We start from the raw sequence: 19,023 nt of genomic DNA on the forward strand, positions 1-19,023 counted from the left end.
CTAATCTGTTGCTACTACACCCCCACCCACTCTCCCTCTCTTACCACAAGATAGAATTCTTGAGTTTTGCATTTGTTTTTCTATTTTGGTTGGTTTTTGTTTCTTTTTTTTATTTACTTGTCAAATTTTCTAGTGAAGTAAAAAAAAATTCTGTCCTTGATAATCTGGAAAAAAAATATCTGTCTTTCACTGGCATGAAAATAAATAATATGACTCGAAAAAAAATCCCACCTTAAGAATCAAATGGTCAGACTTGAAGACTTGGTCTGATTTTAAGCCATGAATGTCTTTGGGACACATATATATAAGCCTTGGAGATTAGACGCATACATGTACATGAACGAACAAAGCTGTAGCGACATTCTATAACACCACGCTTGGAATAAAGAACGAAGAACGGACACACTTTATCAGATCATTTAAAAAAAAATAAGGAAAATGTTACAATGAATGACTTTCATACATGTATACTTGGATTCTAGTGCATGTATACTATAGGCCAAAACTGTCTTTCATACTTGGATTCTAGTACATGTACATGTATGCTATAGGCCAAAACTATCTTTCATACTTGGACTGATTAACATGCTATAAGCTAGAACAGTCTTTTATACTTGGACTGATAATATGCGTTAGGTGGAGAACCTTTTGTATGTTTTTATTAGTGTTGACCAAAGACAATCGACATTTAAGGACCTTTCCATCTGTCTAGGAAGGATTTCAAAATAGCGCACGTGTTTCTTATAACATTTTAGTTTTGTATAAACTTGTACATATGTAGATTAATGTTTTGAAGAGAAGTTATCAAAATTTTAATTAAACCTTATTATTGAGAAATTATCGAGGAAGATGTTTTTCTTACAAGACACAATTCCTCTAAATTCATACAAATGGCACAGCTAGACCTAGAATAAAAATTATGTGGCGTACTAAAGTTAATACAAGTAAACGGAGAGAGGGATTAAAATGAGAATAAAGTCAGCTCTTGGTCCCTAAAGTGATGTTCAAACTTTATAGAACTATATTTTATTTATGATTCTGTGCAAAAAAATATAATTTGAAGTACTTTTAAAAAAATTTTGCACCTCGAATTTTTTTTATCTTCACAAAAACGTGTCCCAATTGCAATCATTTCAATTTATCACATTTCTTGTTTACATGCCTGTGATGAAATAGAGAAAACTCGGTAAATTTTTATATATCTACTGTCAGGGGCCAAAATTAGTCTTTATTGTTTATTTATTTATTTATTTATTTATTTATTTATTTATTTATTTATTTATTTATTTATTTATTTATTTATTTATTTATTTTTGTACAAGTGTATGGTCCTTAAAGTCAATATGAGGTTTTTTCCCTTTAAATCCCAATTCTATGTTTACAAACATTGTACATGCTATAGTGGATAAGTTTTTCAATGTTATTTAAATGAGTTAAAAATCAATATGTACAGCCGAGCGCGATATATTCCGAATTTAAAAACAGGAAGTTAATTTGTTCGATAGCGTTCATGGCAACTAAAGGAAAATGTATCTGTTTCTCTTCTCAGTTTATTTCCTCTCAGTAATTACAGCTACAGGTAAGTTAATGTTTACATCTGCAGGTAACTTCTGATACAACACCCTACAGGAGTTTTATTAAGAGGACATTTCTTGCCTATCTCAACATGTATATACATGTACAAGATAAAACAAGGAATAGAAAAGTTTGTTTTGTTTTAAATTTAGAAAAAATTAAGATTGTTTGAAATGTTTTAAAAACAGAGAAATGTAAAAGTCAATAATTGATATAGGGGTATCTTTAAAAATACTCAGTTATTTTGCATTGTTTTGATGTCTCCCCCCTTTCATTTCCAGTTGCCGAATATTGTACCGCCAGTTCTAACCTATTTTACTGTGAGTATGGCTGCTGTGGGAACTCCTGCTGCCCAAATGAGTAAGTGCCGGATAACTCACCTTGTGGACAATTACACATAAAACATAAAGAAAGCCAAGCGACTGAAAACGTAATGTAATTTAACCAGAGAGTAGCAGATAGTAAGATGGAAAACCCTACATAAGGAACAAGTATTCAGAGATTAGTTGTCAAAGCACCTTTGTGCAGAGACAAACATAGTAGGACAAACATTTAGAACTCAAACCACATAACAACATAATAGTCAAAGTACCTAATGACACAGATTAAGTAGACAAACCACATAAGAACAAAGATGGAGTAGACTAGTAAAGCGACCTCAAGAAAGAGGTAACATAGTCAGTTCATTTCAGGGCAGGTAATACTGTCAAACCGTATAAGAACACATAGTCAAAGCACCTTGTACAGAGAGGCGCTCCACTATCTTGAAACTAATTAGCATTATTTTATTGCATATCCTATATTTCACTGATGTTTAAAGTGTTTTGATTTGTATTTTATGTGTATTTTTTAATCTTTGGTAATGATGAATTTTGATTTAATCTATTAACTTCCCCCAGGGTAGCTATTGGTGTGGGGACGACTTTTGGGGGGATTGTTTTGTTGATAATCGCTGGAGGAGTGTTTATTTGCTGTATACAGAGAAGGTACAACCCCAAGGAGGCTGTCAAGTTTACCAAGGACGCACAGACGCAGTGGGAAAAAGGTAAACCTACATACCCAAAGCTTCGGAATGAGAAGAACAATGACATCAATTAAAATATTTATGATATATCATTTTTGATCATTATTTTCTAAAAAATCAACATTATACTGGCATATTTACATTGATAGAGTAATTGAAAAGTTAACAAATTTCCTTGCAGTATACAAGTAAAAATTTCATTTATAGCAAAATTATCTAAAGAGTACATTGTCTATACTTGTTTGTATTTTTTATTTTTTCTTTTTTAGCTCCAGTTGGTATAAACAGGCAAGCTACAGCAGATAACAACCCCAAAAAACGTCGGTCTACCGTAGCACCACTCCCCCCACCTACCTGTAAGTATAATTTACCAGAGAACATCTCTCAACCTAGCAATGATCTAGCATAGCACCTCCCTCTCCACTTAACTGTAACAATGATCTACCATAACTCTCTCTCTCTCTCTCCACTTCACTGTAAGTATAATCTATCATAACACCCTCTCTCTCTCTCCACTTAACTCTAAATGTTATCTACAATTGCACCCATCTCTCTACTTATCTGTAAATGTTATCTACCATAACTCCCGTCTCTCAATATACTATTGACTGTAAGTATGAAATCCAATAGAACCTTAATCAAAACTTTATGCTTACTATCAATTAACAGAGAACTTCTTCCTCCACATAAAAGTCTCACTACATTATGTATCACCTCCATTGTTTTATCATGTAGAATCTAATATAACTAGAGTGTTCCAAGGAAGACATGTGTCGCCTGCTATATAGCATCATTAAAATACATTAATAAAACCAAAGGCTGATCTTTTTTAAAAAAAAATAAATTTCATACAAGCATTAAAGTTCTTGCAAAGAAAGAAAAATCCATGGATTATAAGACCGTGATAATTAATCATAATCAAATGGACAATTAATTTGAATTTATCAAAAATAATCAACCATTCATAAGAGTTTATTTATTCACGAGCCTAAGTCGGTATACCGATGCCGAATTAACGGAACAATCGAACATCACACGGGCTTTCCCGTCAAGTCAAGAACAACATCGGCCTTTTCTGAGAAAATTTTATTGGAAACAAAATGTGTTTGTGAAAACTGATGCCCCTGTATGGCAACTTATAGTAAAGGTTAAACTTTCTCATGTGCAAATCAAATATGTTGGTACTCAAAGTAAGGTCTTGTCTCGAGGTATATACCTGTGAAATATGAAAGCCCAAGCAGCAACCATTGAATAGATATGGAAAATGTTAAAGTTTTTCAAAAGTAAGTCAAACATCGAGGTCAAATGGTCAAAATTAATGGTGCCCAAGGAAAGGACTTCTCACAAGAAATACACATGTGAAATATGAAAGCCCTGGCATCAACTGTTCAAAAGTTATGGACAAGGTTAAAGTTTTTCAAAAGTAGGTCGAACTCCAAGGACTAAGGGTCAAAGTAGTAAGGTCATGTCACAAGGATTACATATGTGAAGCCCTAATACCAACTGTCCAAAACTAATGGCCAAGGTTAAAGTTTTCCAAAAGTAGGTCAAACTCCATGGTCAAGGTCAATGGGCTGTAATTCTTGGTATACAAAGAAAGGTCTTAAACAAGAAATACACATATGACGTAAAAAGCCCTAGCACCAACTGTTCAAAAGCTGTGGCTAAGGTTAAAGTTTTCCAAAAGAAGGTGAAACTCAATGGTCAAGGTCAAAGGGTCAAAGTTAATTGAATCCAGAGAAAAGGTCTTGTCACAAGGATTACACATGTGAAGCATGAAAGCCCTAGCACTAACTGTTCTAAAGTTACGGCCAAAGTTAAAGTTGGGTAAAATTTTGTAAAACTGGGTTAGTTTAAGGATTTCTAACCCTAACCCAAAAAGTCAAATATGATGGTACCAAAAGAAAGGTCTTGTCACAAGGAATAAACATGTGAAATATGAAAGCTATAGCTCCATCCAATTAAAAGTTATGGTCAAGGCTAAAGTTTTTGTAGACAAACAGACAGACAGACAGCTAGACAGACAGACAGACGGACGGACAGGGCAAAAAATATATGCCCTGGAATCCTCGCTTAAGTTGGCATAAAAATTATTATCCATGAGATTAATTCAACAATCACTAAGATTCACAATCGATAGTCTGTATACCGATCCCGTTTCATTTTAACTAATGGAACAATCGGAACATCATGTAGCCTTTTTCTTCAAGTCGAGAAAAACCGAGGTTTTATCTCAGTTGACCAAGTTCCGATTGCTAACAGAATACATTTAAATTTCAGTTTGTGCGGTTAATGTAAATTAATACTTCGAGGTTATAAACAAGTTTATAAATGCTAGTTACCAAAGTACAACTTCTAAAAATTCATAAGACATAAGTTAACTAAACGGTTCGGAGTGTTCTTAAAAAAAATCTAGGTTAAAGGTCACGTAAATCTGATATATTTCAACATGTCTTACGGTAAGCAGTGAACATGCCAAATACACTGAAATAGCAGACTTAGCTCTCAAAGGTCAAAGAACATATGTACATCGGCACTAATATGGTTTATCATGAAAAGTATAGGTCAAAGCTAAAGTTCAAAGGTCAATCCTGTTTTTTTTTTTAAACAAAACCAATTTTTCCAAGCAAAACACGTGTAAAATATTAGATATATAGCTCAAACAGTTCTCAAAATATATGGTTTGACGGACGGACAGACGTGATGGCTACTGAGTTTGTTCAAAAAGAATAGAATCGGATTTTTGAGTCGTCGTCCTTTGGACTAAAGAATACGTTTAGGGAAAACCCTTAACGCATCCTTTAAACGACGAATAATTATGCTTTGTTTATAATTTGTTTAATAAATATCATATTTCTGAAACGCTTTTTACTCTAAATACCAAAACAAAATCAGCGTCAAATTTACTTTAAGTTTGTATTTTTCTCTAGTTGCCCTAAGACAACAAACCAAAATAGAAGAAGTTGAAGAACAGTCGGAAAATACGGGAAATAATCAACAGAATCAACCAATCGACAACCCGGTGTGATGACGTTATTTATCACGTGACAACAGTGCCATATAAAATACCAGTATATATTGTGCCAAAACGTACTGAATTCTACGTGTCAAAAAAACAATACAAAGCTTTATATGCCATTTGAAGTGGGTATTTTCATGGTGTATGATGTGATCGTTGGAATGGTTCCGATATATCGTAAGAATGATAAACAATCATTGTATTTAGATCATTTGACTGATATTATTGGATTTTAATTTTTACTCACTGAAGGATTTTATGTTTTGAATGCTAAGTAGTTTTTTATGCCCCCATAATCGAAGATCGGGGGCATATAGTTTTTGCACTGTTTGTCCGTCCGTCTGTCTGTCTGTCTTTTTGTTCGCAAAAACTTTTACCTTGTCTATAACTTTTGATTGGTTGGAGCTATGGCTTTCATATTTCACATGTGTATTTCTTGTAACAAGACCTTTTTTGGGTACCAACATATTTTACCTTTTGGCCTTGGAGTTTGACTCTCTTTTGCAAAATTTACCTAACTTTAACCTTGGCCATAACTTTAGAACAGTTGGTGCTAGGACTTTCATACTTCACATGTATATTCCTTGTGAGAACTCCTTTCTTTGGGTATAAATATTTTTGACCTTGACCTTGGAATTTGACCCACTTAAAAAAAAATAATAACCTTGCCCATAACTTATGAACAATTAATGCTAGGGTTTTCATATTTCACATGTACATGTATATTCCTTTTGACAAGACCTTCTATTCAACTTCAACAATTTTGACCTTTGACCTTGGAATTTGACCTACTTTAAAAAACTTACCTTGGCCATCATTTTTGAACTGTTTGTGCTATGACTTTCATATTTTACATGTATATTTCTTGTGACAAGACCTTCTCTTGGGTACCAACAGAAGGACTTTTTTCCTTGACCTTTGAGTTTGACCTACTTTTGAAAAACTTTAATCTTGTCCATAACTTTTGTATGGTTATTGCTATAGGGCTTTCATATCTCGCATGTGCATTTCTTTTGACAAGACCTTCCCTTGAGCACCATTACTTTTGACCTTGACATTTTACTTTCTTTTGAAAAAAAACTTTAAGCATTACTTTTCAGCGGTTGGTGCTAGGGTTTTCATTTTCACATGTATATTCCTTGAGGCAGGACTTTTCTTTGGGTAACAACATTTTTGATCTCTGGACTTTGACTTGCATTTGAGAAACATTAACCTTAGCCATAAGCTGCCATACGGGGGCATCAGTGTTTCACAAACACATCTTGTTTTATCAATACTAATTTTCATGCAAATTTATTAGACGTACTTTTTATAGTATTCATAGTCATAATAAACATCAAAACATTTTGACTTATATGTGAATCAAATGAATTATTTCCCTGTCATAAATTATATTTTGCCTTTTTGTGTTTATTAGGTAATTAAACGGACATTTTAAATTACCTCTGAACTGTACGCTTATTAACAATTAGAGAGTTCCTGGGAAATATTGCCTTAATATTTTATATTAATTGATACGTCGTCATTTCCACTATCCCTCAGATTAGATGCAGTCTACTGCAGTATCAGCCGACAACTTTACTTGAATTGAGTCGGTATTAGAAATCATACAATGAATTTCAGTTTACGTGGTAAATATATATAGAGCAGTTGATAGTACACGCACTGTCATGGAGTTATAAACGTGCAATATATCGTTAAATCAGAGCTAGTTATTTATGCCCTATCTCTTAAAATTCATAAGATTTGTTACAATTCCGTATCAAAGTACTGAAAAGTAGGTCAAAGTGTATTTAAATTGGTATTTTACATCAAAATGTCTTATTTGCCAAATAGTTCTTACTCTTCAGTAACCCTTGGTATTTTACAAAGGCCATTGTGCCAAGCAATACAAAGGCTAAATATAAAATCCTAACACCTTGCAGTTCATGAGATACAAGGTTTGACAGACAGACATACGGACAGACACACGACAAGTAAAGTGATCCTTAAGTGTCGTTCTGCTCTGCTGGCGACAAAAAAAAAATATATTCCCCCCACCTAATTTCAACCCTGGCCATCACTGTGTAACTACTACTAGTATGTCTTAGAAAAAAGCAAACACATCTCTTAATCAATTGTATCATCATCCTTTATTTGGTATCATATGTCATCATACATAAAACAAATACACATAAATGTACATAGTCATTTGAAAGACAATATTTGAGAATCCATAAATTTTAAATAGATTTATAAATAGATATTCAGGAAACCATATTTTAGATAGTGACTAGTTGATACCAGGATAACCCATTAAAGCTGGAGAGCTTATTTCCAATGGGGTCCTACCCTAAATAAGATAAAAATACAATGTTTCATCATTAAAGCACTATAACAATTTTTGGCACTATAATTTTAGCACTGCGTTGCTTACACGTTAAATTTAATTTAAGTATGACAACATATAGGATCAATAAAATAATAAAATATGTTTTATAAGTTAATGCTAAAACATATCACTTTCATGTTCTAAAATGCCATTTTGTAAGATAAAACTCTTAACTTGTTTCTTAAAAGTACTCTTTCCTTTAGTACATTTAATAGAAGCTGGTAAAAAATTCCAGTCCTTAATGCCATTATAGTAAAAAGTATCCGCTTGACATGTTTTCACATGAGGAATAAAAAAATCTTCATTAGTGGATGCTCTAGTGTTTCGTGAAGACACGGCTGACCTTAAAGTAAAATTTTCGCTTAGATAGGATGGCGCACAACCATGATATATGTTATACACATGGTTTAATCTGAGTTGTCGTACCCGGTCTTCTATATTTAAATAATTTAATGTACTAAGCACTTTGTAGTTTATGGAATGTAAAGGAGTTAAATTCAGAATAAATCTTACCATTTTGTTTTGACATACTTGTAATTTCTTTTTCAAACTCTTTGACAAACCTGCATACCATGCACAGCAAGCATAATCTAAATGACATTGTATAAGAGCAGAACATAATAACATTTTACTTCTTATATCCAAAAAACGAGCTTGTCTGTATAAAAAACGCAACCTGTTGTTGACTTTTTGTACAATGGACTCAACAATAAATTCACCACTCAGAAATTGATCAACAAAAACTCCTAAATATTTAACTTTTTCCATAGAATGTATTGTATGTCCATTACACTCAATGTGAAAATCTTGGACACTTGAAAGCTTCTTTCTTGATCCAAATAAAATACATTCAGTCTTCCCAAGGTGTAGAGATAACTTATTATCTACTAGCCAATTTGAACATTGTTTTAAAACAGTACTAAGTTTTTCTGAAATAAAATCTACATTTTTATGAGAAAATAAGATTGCACTATCATCAGCATATAAAATAAGTTTGCATTGTAACGAAATAAAAAGGACTAAATATATTTTAATCAAAGGTTCAAAATAATTTCCTTGACAAAATGCTAGTATGTATGAAAATTCAACATCTTTTTGACCCCTGACCTTGACTTTTAAGATATACCTTGAACAAAGGACACATTTCAAATATAACTTACGTAGTAAACGCTCATTACACAATTTCAATACGTCACTATTCAGCGACCTTGATCTTTATAGCATGACGTGAATCAAGATCCAATCACACTTTTGTGTCATTGGCAACAAGATACTACGTATATAGTACTCAAATCTTAATTTATTCCCATCAATGAAAATAATTGATACGTCATTGTCCAGTGACTTTGACCTTGTGACCTTGAGTCAAGGTATTAGAGTCAATTTATTCCAAACTGAGGCATACAAAAATTTTCTGAGACCAAAGAATTTTTAAAAAAATTTTATTTGAAAGACGCAAGGTGAGCAATAAGTTAATGAGGTACAGATACAAATGACGTCATGTTTATGTCCATGGCCTGCTACGTTTTTTCCGACATTGATGTGAGAATAATTTTGTCTATTCCCTGTAGCTTCTTTTTCTCTTTTCGTGCTGCCTTCTCTCTCTCCTGTTTCCTTCTCATTCGTCTTCTAAAATCTCGCTCTCCAATTAACAACTCTCTGTAAAAGTATTGAATTGACTCAAAAAGTTATCACTTCATTCAGAACTAATAATAAAATCTAATTAATTGTCATAACAAAAGCAAGGAAATTGCACAAAACACATGTTATTAATTATTACTAACGATTAAATTTCAGAAAAATGAATTTCTTGAGTACTTTCTTGTAAGTTTTCCGTTTTATCAAATAGACTATGAACTCTGCAATATAATAGTTAAGCAGCCATATTGCATGGTTTATTTGATAAAAACGAAACTTTTTTCTACAAAAGGGCAGCATCATTACTGTTCTAAAACATCCGCTAGTATCTAAAAATCAATCGCAGACAAAGAAAATAGCAATTATCTTTTAATAGACAAAAATATATATTATCAGTAACGTAAGGAAAATAACTTTACACCAATAGAGTAAATCAACAAAAATAAAATACTTTATATACTTATAATTGAAATTAAAAATTCAAATAGCAATATTTCTTTGAAGCAGATTCAGATTTCTTATACCAACACTCCAACAAATAAACACAACATGCACACAAAGCAAAACAAATAAAATTATTCCAGAAACAAAACACTATAGCTGTATCTAGCCGATATCTAGCCACATCAAAACCTCTTTATTCCGAATAAAGCATGAAGCTTTAATGGCAATCAATCAAGCGATTCCGATGTTCACAACACAACAATATTCTTACCATTCAAAAGTTTCTCCAGTTTTCTTTAAATTCAGCAAGAAATAAATTTATTTTATCATTTAAATAATTCAGAACTTCAGGAAAATATGAATTGTAATAAATCACGTGACTAGTACTAAGTACTCACGATCACGTGACTAGTACTCACGAGAAGTCGACCTCGCCATCTCCATCCATGTCCAGTTTGTCCAACATTTCATCCAGCTGGTGTTCAGTCAAGGGAACCTCCGCCACCTATAAATAGAAGTAACAGGAAGTAAGGGGGATCCCGACTCGTGGATAAAAGTACGGCATAATGATTAAAGAAGTAACAAGAAGTAAGGGGGAAATCCCGACCCGTGGATAAATGAACAGCATAATGATTACAGATACACTAATTAAAAACATATTTATACCAACATTGACATTTTTCGATCAAGTGAAAAAAAAATATTTATAGGATCTCATATTTTCTGACTTTCTTTCCAAGACTGAAGTATTAAGGATATTTTAAAATAATTCTGGCTGTTTTTAGGGTATTAGGAAGGAAGACTTTTGGGGACAATTCAGGAACTAATATTATGCTAGAGTTACTAGAAGTTCAGCTTTATCTCCATCTTCTGTAAGGACTTTGTTTTCATTACAGAAGAATATTTGTGAGGAGAGGGTCGGTCCCCCTAACTACTAACACGTACAGACCCTCCTCTGATATTTACCATCATCCCGCGTTTGAACTCCTCCCTGCTGACGCTCATATCTCCGTCCTTGTCCAGCCACTTCATCAGATCTATCACACGGTAATTGTGCTCGTGCATGTACTTATACAACTCATACACCGCGTCCAAATTTCCGTCTATACCGTCCCCTTTCCTTCCACGTGCGTTTTCACGCTTGATCACTTGTCCGTGAACCACATTTAATGACCTGGTTGACTGAAGGTCATCCAGCTGGGACAGGAAATCTTCGTCCACTTCGCTGCTCTACATAGCGAAAAAGAAACTAGACAATACATATATTTAAAGTTGTCTAAAGACCGCATAACCTGAATATGAGAGGTCAAAATCTGTAAAAAGGCGTTCATTGTGGTAATATATCAACGGGATATAACGAGATATGGATATTAACGAAACATTTTTAATTGGCGTTTCTCTATATCTGTATTGTACTGTACACAGTTCATGAAAACAATAATATATAGTGACAGCTCCTGAATTTCCTTTCATGCACGATATTCATGAAATACCAGCTTATATTTCAGATACAATAACATGAATAACTCTTACATTAAATAAAGGCTAATTGTGAATTTGCCGATGAGCTACTCAACCCGAGGTCCAGGAGAGTGATCCTGCAGGAGTCTGACTGATCAACTACTCACCCCGAGGTCCTACAGTGATCTGACTAACCAACTACTCACCCCGAGGTCCTACAGTGATCTGACTAACCAACTACTCACCCCGAGGTTCTACAGTGATCAGACTAACCAACTACTCATGCCGAGGTCTTACATTGATGTGACTAACCAACTACTCACCCCCGAGGTCCTACAGTGATCAGACTAACCAACTACTCACCCCGAGGTCTTACAGTGATCTGACTAAACAACTACTCACCCCGAGGTTCTACAGTGATCTGACTAATCAACTACTCACCCCGAGGTCTAGCAGACTGATCCTGCAGGAATCTGACTGAGCAATGCAGGACAAAATGATAATGGCAAGTTCTGGCGTGATAGAGTTTCCTCCCATCTACAACAGGAAAACAGAAGCATTTCTTACCTTTCACAATGACAACTAAGAAAACTGTGACGAAACCCATCATTGAACAAAGTATTTTAGCAAAGCGCTAATTCTTAGGATTGTTAAATCATAATGAATTTGCTTTTTATTTGTCCAGTGATATTCACACTTGCCAAATGCATAGCAGTTAACTTATTAAACATTCCATCTCAAAGGAAATCGTCCTTATTATGCCGCAGTAACCCTTCTGTGCATTCTGTGTAAATGTAGAAGAATATAAAGGAAATATGTCATAATGCCTTTATGCATGTTGGTGGGATATTAGTAAGAGAAATGGATTTCAATTTCATTTTCCGTAATTTCTGCAATCTGAACTCATTCTTTAAGATGCATATTACTTTTTGTACATGCAATGATAATTTATAATTGGCTCTACACCCTGCCCTACCCCCCACCCCATCCCCATGATTCCATTCTGCACGTGAAATGATTCGATTTCCCGGGCCTTACCCTGAGGATTTCCAGGCCGTCACTGTCTTTGACCCCTTGCATGAGGTACCCTATCCCCTCCTTGTCTAGTCTGTTGTGTGAGATGTCCAGTTCCTTTAGTGTCGTGTTTTCCTTCAGCGATTTACACAGCACTATGGCGTCGTTCTTAGCAAAACCATTCCACGCTAGATCGAGCTTTCTGAGACCTATATTTTTCTGAACAGTAAATAAAAAAATAAAATTATCTGATTCATTAAAGCAGTGTCCCTAAACATTTAGATTTCAAATAAATTTATGCCAAGTTTAATACCGCTGCTAGAATTACAGTTTAACCTCAATATCTAGATCTTGACGGGTTGAAAAACTAAGAGATATGCGGGTAGTGCAGATCGAAGTGCAATACTTAATTGATAATAAATGACCGTCTTCCACATATCCGTCAATCAGTGCTTGAATATAGAGGTTTAACTGTATGCTAGTCAGCCTAACTAGAGCTTCAGTGTATATATATTGATGACAGATCCTACCCTACCTGTAGACTAGCAGTGATGGCGAGGGACCCCTTACCCCTCAAGTGATTCCAACTTAAATCGAGGATTCTTACAGTATCATTATTGGCTGAAATTAAAGAAAGAAGTAAGTATTAGTATACATGTATATGCTATGTTTTACAACCGTCCCTGAAAATTCCGTTCCATGTTGTAAAGAATTATGTTTCATTTATAATGTCGTCACTGAAGGATTTTAAACCATTTCCAACTAAATTAGAGTTGTAATTTCGATATGACGATATCTTATTCAGACAGCCTTACCTATTGCTTGTGCTAGGATGTATCCCCCTTGCTCACAGAATCCATTGTGACTTAATATCAGTTCTCTAAGTGTTGTATTATTCTGTACAATAAAGATTTTGATAGAATCTCATAAATGAAGTGATTGTTCCATAAAATATTTCAAAGTTAACATTTGAAATCCCAAAAGGAATGTAAGATATCAGCTATAATTTATTACTATTCAATATAAGCTATTATAGAAATCATAAATTTAGAATACCTGTAGAATATCATTCATTATCAGTTATTATATATTTAGTACCTGTAAGATATCAGCCATCAGTTATTATCAGTTATATGTACATGTATTTAGTACCTGAGATATGAACCATTATCATTTATTACATACTGAGTACCTGTAAGATATCAGCTATCAGATATGCATCACTATCGACTAGATTACTTCCTGAAAAATAGAAATAAGAACCACTCAATATTACTGTCTTTATTTCCTGTCTTAAAACGACTATTACTGTATCATTATCGCGGGCACCTGTAGATATCACTCACCTGATATATCCAGGGACTGGATAAACTGATTAGTTTTCATCAATTTAGATATTGCACGTGCCCCGTTTGTTCCTATACAGTTCTCCGAGATATTCTGTAAAATACACCGTCATGTTTAGACAAAGGTGTGTCAAATTATGTGAAGGTTAATCACTATGACAGAGAAAAAACCGGAATGAATTGCATTAGAATCAATTGTCACTCTTTCGATTAAATGTAGCATTTATGAAAAATTGTAAATTACATATATTCATTTTAAATTTTGAAAAAAGGGTTATGTAGTATGTCATCCATATGAAATATTTCTATGCAGAGACTATACTGAATTGAGCAATAATTTCTGATCTTTCCACAAATTAATGTTAGTATACTTTAATTGACTGAAAAAATAGTATTATAAAAAGAAAGAAAGCTCACTCACCACGTCTACGATGTTACTATTAACTTCTAACATTTCTGCTATAGCTTTAGCTCCATCAGCCTCGATTCCGTCATCCTCTAAATCGAGGCTGGTTATGACGTCATTATTCTGAAATGATTCAAAATCGGTGACATCTTTTGAAAAAAAAAAAAAGCTTCGTGTTTCCTTACTTTACTCCTTGCTCTGTTCTTGAAATATTCATCGAGTAGTATTAATGAAAATGAAGCCACCAACGGACAATCTATCAGTTTCACTCTCTATTAAACAAATATACACTTGATATATACTCCACAAGATTTACCCGTGTTCCAGTACATGTATTTATATATGTACTTGTTAAAAGTTTCGATGAGCATAAAGACACGGTACTCACGAGTAAAGCTATGGCGAGCGCCCGCGCCCCCAAGGGTCCTATACTGTGACTCCTCATCACCAGGCCCTTGTTTGACATCTGTTTGCTGAGGTAGGTGACGGGGGTGATCCCCAGTAGATTACACGAGTCCAGGTAAGCCTGTAGGCGCCCCTTTGGCTTCACGTCTACTTCCTCTACCTTTGGTTCCGGCTCAACTGTAAATCAGACACGTGTTCGATTGAAAAAAAATGGAAAGCGGAATTTTTGTTCTAATAATTACTATTATAGCAAAAAAAAAATAAACCGGTTAGTGTACGTAGACTCAAACATCGTGTAAAAGTCAACGAAAAGGTATGAACCTTTATACATTTATTCAGATTTAGAAGGCTTATATTTAGATCAGTAAATGTACAAACATTTCTACATAACTTTAACTATATACTGTTTGAAAAGATATTTTATCAAAAGAAAACTTCCTACTTTGACAGTAATGTCCGTCTTTAAATTCACGACATGATAGATAATTTGCAGAATTAGTAGTTTTAAAATGTCTACATGTGATGGAATTAAATTTCGGAATTATAAATTAGATATGTTGCCTATACTTTTAATACATGGTTTGGTAAACATTAAAAATAGTGAATTATTACTTGGAAAAGATAAATTAACTTAACCAGATGAACGTCTGAGGCTTCACGTCAGGCTTTTATGTAATGTAATGAGTTTTTTCATAAAAAAAGATTTGAAGGTATAAATAGTGGCTTATCGCACAAAAAGAACTTTGATAATACATAGAAGCTAATATTGAGAAATTGGTTTTGTGTAAATCTGGGTAATATTTATCTCACTTGAATCACTTTTCCCTATATACTGACTTGGAATTTACAATGGCTCTACGCCATATGCATGTTTTCTATATCATGTTTTTTTTAAAATGCTAAAACATATTGATTAATGATTATCTTTCTTTTTCTTGCCAATCATATTTTTTTTTGTTACACGTCTTCAGAATTCTTTCAGTTAAAAGCTTTAACCCTAAAATGGCCCCACGATCCACCCACTCGCCTTTTAGAGAGGTATATTTTATATCATAATATTTTACACACAGGGACTAAGCCCATTTTGACCCCAAACTCTTCGTACCCCATAATTAAAGAGTCTTTAATTATTGATACGAAGAGTTTGTATTCAAAAAGGGCTTATAACCCCTGTGATTTTACACTATAGATAAGAATGCCGACTTCTGACTAGTACTGTTTCCGAAATTAATATTTCAATTTTTTCTTTCTCTGTATATTCCTTTTTTTTAATTGAAGTTACTAAAATGATAATTTAAACAAACATACATCTATCCAATTTAAAGAAGCCTTCATATAAGTGTGTCTGTTTATAGGGAGGGTTCTTGAGAAAATGTTTTATTAAATGAATTAGCCCTAACTAGGTCATTTGTTATCTCCACTTAGGAGGGTATACGGCCTTCATTTTTAAAATATGAAAGCACGGACAAAAGAGAAACAGAGAAGTTATTTCAACTTTGGCCGTTTTGTGGAATTGTCCGATTCTGATGACATATCAACGTTACCATCAGCCATGATGTCATATCCGGTAAAGGTAAACTCTCTGATTGGCTGAAGCTTGGAGAATTCCGTCGAGACACTCTCGTCATCCTGAGATCGCCGGGAGTATGCAGTGCTTCTTCCGGGTGCAGTTCCGGGTTTTTTGACGTCAGCATTTAATTCAGACTGGGCAGGAGACTGGGGCTTACTTCCGGTTCCGATGGGAGATCCGGCTACTACAGACTCCCTACTGCTGCATCTTTTGTCGTGAAGCTTTAGTGAACTAGAACTGAGGTAGAGAGTGGCAGCTTTACTTCCGATCAAAACATTTTCCCCTTTTCCGGTGGAGATGAAGGCGGATTTACTGCTGTCCTGCATTGTGGAGTCCCGATGTACTGAGACCCAGGTGGCGCCCCGATCTCCTGTCAACTGTAAAAGGATCCAATTTTATAATTATTATGTGTCTGTTATGCGTTACAATTAAATAAACTTCATGCGCCGTGATTTCCATGTTATTGAACACGTCGGTCTATGCTTTGCAGTTATTTAAATGAATGGGTTTTTCACATTATTGTACGTCAATGAACGATTCGAACAAAAAGCATGAGTAAAGTTTTCATTTAGGATCAGGCAATAGCTTTAGGTTAATTATATACGAGACATGAAAAACAACTTCCAACAGTAAAGTACACTTACTCGGACCGTACGTCGTCAAAAGTTACGCTTATTTATCCGAACTGAGAAACATAATGTTTTTATTAGTATAACACCAAATAAGAAATTTAATCAATTTACAGTTTTTAAATCTTACAAGCTTAAAGATATCAAAGGAAATCCTTCATAATGTTCTTGTGACACGTAACAAGATCAGACAGTATATATTAATATTAATTTCTTTTCACTTCTGAACCATTTCTTGATTTTTCGTACTGTTAAATGATATCATATAACACAATGGTGCCTTTCGTTCGGACTTTAAGATGACATTATATAACAGACCTATAGGGAGAGTGACGGATGAGAGGGGGAAGGTGGGAGGGAAAGAGAGAGATATAACGGGAAATTAAAATTTAAAAAATAAATGGATGGATGTGGGAGAAAATGGAGAGTTGTTTTGAAAAGGGGAAAAAGGAGGATAAAGAGATGAAGGAAATAAGTGACTTAGAGAAGAGAGAAAAGGGCTGGAGAAATCCCCCTCCCCCCCTCAATGTTAATGACATAAAACATACCCGGACACTCAGAGAAGAGAGAAAGGGGCTGGAGAAATACCCCCCTCAATGTTATTGACATCATAAAACATATCGGGCACTTAGAAATTTTAAAGGAGATGTGCTTATAAGAACTGCGTTCAGTTAGTGATTATATGAAGCATCTTATTAAAGGGGATCAAGACATTAATCAGACATCATATTACTTGTCTCTCTTAACATGTAAGAAAAAAATCTTATTTATAACATGCTGTATAAAAAATAATATATACATGTATACAGACTAAGTCTCAGCATGTATATTTCAGATCGCGGAAGGTGAGCATATTATGAGTAAAACATCAGGTCTTCGCATATTTGTAAAGTAGTACCTTATATGTGTAGCGTGGAGACATGGGTCACCATGACTCGTACATATAGGACTACATATATTTTATCTGAAAACTAATTGTGAATGGTTAATATGGATTATATGCCTGCATGCTAAAGCAGAAAAACATTTACAAGTGCCAAGGTTTATTTTAACACGTTGAGTTGCATGACACACTGTAATTTGTCTTTTCTATAAATGGGTAGCCGTTCACATTTACGGGAGTTTGTAAGCATTCTGGATCATTATTTGATGTGGCTATAGAAAATTTAGGGAGATAGAGATTATTACCGTGAATATAAACTTAATTATAACAAATATGCTTTGCATTCAATATACCTGAAGAATACACATGTATAATTTGATTTGCATACAGAATTTTTTTTAAGAGTTATTATTTTTTTCTTTGCCATTAGATTATAATTGTATACTTCAAGTTTAAGAGCAGGGTATCTTGTTTCTTGAAACTGAACCTGAAATTTTTTAGGGCGTCGGACATAAAGCCAGTTAAAAATAACATGGTAATACTTTTGAATTACTGTATTATATTGACTGGTGGACAACATACGTGCGTCATCTAAATGTAAATATATAATTATATAGATATAAAACCAAAGAAATAATGCGTCTAACCTTATTCCCCATGACGGCGCTGTATATGTATTTGGCGCGGAGTCTCCACAATGTATAAATTTAAAGTGGGTAAATTTTATGACTTGTTGGGGAGGTATCGATGACAGATATTATCTGGCTTTTAATTTTACTCGATTCCGTGTTTGAATGGTCATTAGATAATGCGTACGATTTCTCAAATGGCTTTTAAATGAATGGCCCACACCCTGAGACCCCGGGTGTCAGTGTGTCGTGGGAAGAGAGAGAGAGAGAGATTGACATATGGCTGTACCCTATTTTATGACACCATTACTGAATAAATGATTTCCTGTTCGTAATCATACATGATATTTTATATTAATACATATTCCTACTTTTTAAGACCTAAAGGCTAAAGTCATGTGCGGATCTCTAGGGCGGTCGGGGTCCGACCCCCCCCCCCCCGCCCCCCCTGAAATTTGCAGAGTTATTAAAAGTATATACTGAAGAAAATAGAAAATAACTTTGTACCCCCCCCCCCCCAGAGAAAACGTGGACCCCACCATCACCACCACGAAATAACGAAAACAGGACTCCCTCCCCACCCACCCCTCTCCTGCACGTCAGCTATAA

The 19,023-nt window shown here is 34.3% G+C and overlaps 2 protein-coding genes across 2 annotated transcripts; one reads left to right on the plus strand and one right to left on the minus strand.

The window, feature by feature from the left end:
- The first annotated feature begins 1,495 nt into the window (after window positions 1-1,495).
- Window positions 1,496-7,019, plus strand: LOC133174218 (uncharacterized). The gene is made up of 5 exons (XM_061309292.1): window positions 1,496-1,579; window positions 1,857-1,935; window positions 2,475-2,620; window positions 2,869-2,955; window positions 5,530-7,019. Exons 1-5 carry the CDS (start codon window positions 1,528-1,530, stop codon window positions 5,625-5,627), a joined length of 462 nt encoding a protein of 153 aa, XP_061165276.1. The 5' UTR covers window positions 1,496-1,527; the 3' UTR covers window positions 5,628-7,019.
- Window positions 7,020-9,450: 2,431 nt separating this feature from the next.
- On the minus strand, window positions 9,451-18,444 carry LOC133174106 (leucine-rich repeat-containing protein 74A-like). The gene is made up of 13 exons (XM_061309146.1): window positions 18,433-18,444; window positions 16,248-16,650; window positions 14,687-14,880; window positions 14,314-14,421; window positions 13,893-13,986; window positions 13,739-13,788; window positions 13,362-13,443; window positions 13,082-13,167; window positions 12,571-12,765; window positions 11,974-12,069; window positions 11,038-11,301; window positions 10,491-10,576; window positions 9,451-9,648 (listed from the first exon to the last, which is right to left on the minus strand). Exons 1-13 carry the CDS (start codon window positions 18,442-18,444, stop codon window positions 9,510-9,512), a joined length of 1,809 nt encoding a protein of 602 aa, XP_061165130.1. The 3' UTR covers window positions 9,451-9,509.
- Window positions 18,445-19,023: the final 579 nt, after the last annotated feature.

The sequence above is a fragment of the Saccostrea echinata genome, unplaced genomic scaffold (genome assembly GCF_033153115.1).
Source record: "Saccostrea echinata isolate AGI-Se365-2 ecotype Australia unplaced genomic scaffold, CSIRO_AGI_Sech_v1 ptg000057l, whole genome shotgun sequence".
NCBI lineage: Eukaryota > Metazoa > Mollusca > Bivalvia > Ostreida > Ostreidae > Saccostrea > Saccostrea echinata.

Excerpts from the sequence above, each read along its gene's own strand:
- LOC133174218 (XM_061309292.1), top strand. The coding sequence starts at position 1,528 with ATGTATCTGTTTCTCTTCTCAGTTTATTTCCTCTCAGTAATTACAGCT. Across the intron at positions 2,621-2,868 it reads ACAGACGCAGTGGGAAAAAG|CTCCAGTTGGTATAAACAGG; the intron begins GTAAACCTACAT and ends TTTCTTTTTTAG. Across the intron at positions 2,956-5,529 it reads ACCACTCCCCCCACCTACCT|TTGCCCTAAGACAACAAACC; the intron begins GTAAGTATAATT and ends ATTTTTCTCTAG.
- LOC133174106 (XM_061309146.1), bottom strand. Across the intron at positions 14,422-14,686 it reads CGCTCGCCATAGCTTTACTC|AATAATGACGTCATAACCAG; the intron begins GTGAGTACCGTG and ends GAATCATTTCAG. Across the intron at positions 12,766-13,081 it reads CCATCACTGCTAGTCTACAG|AAAAATATAGGTCTCAGAAA; the intron begins GTAGGGTAGGAT and ends TTTACTGTTCAG.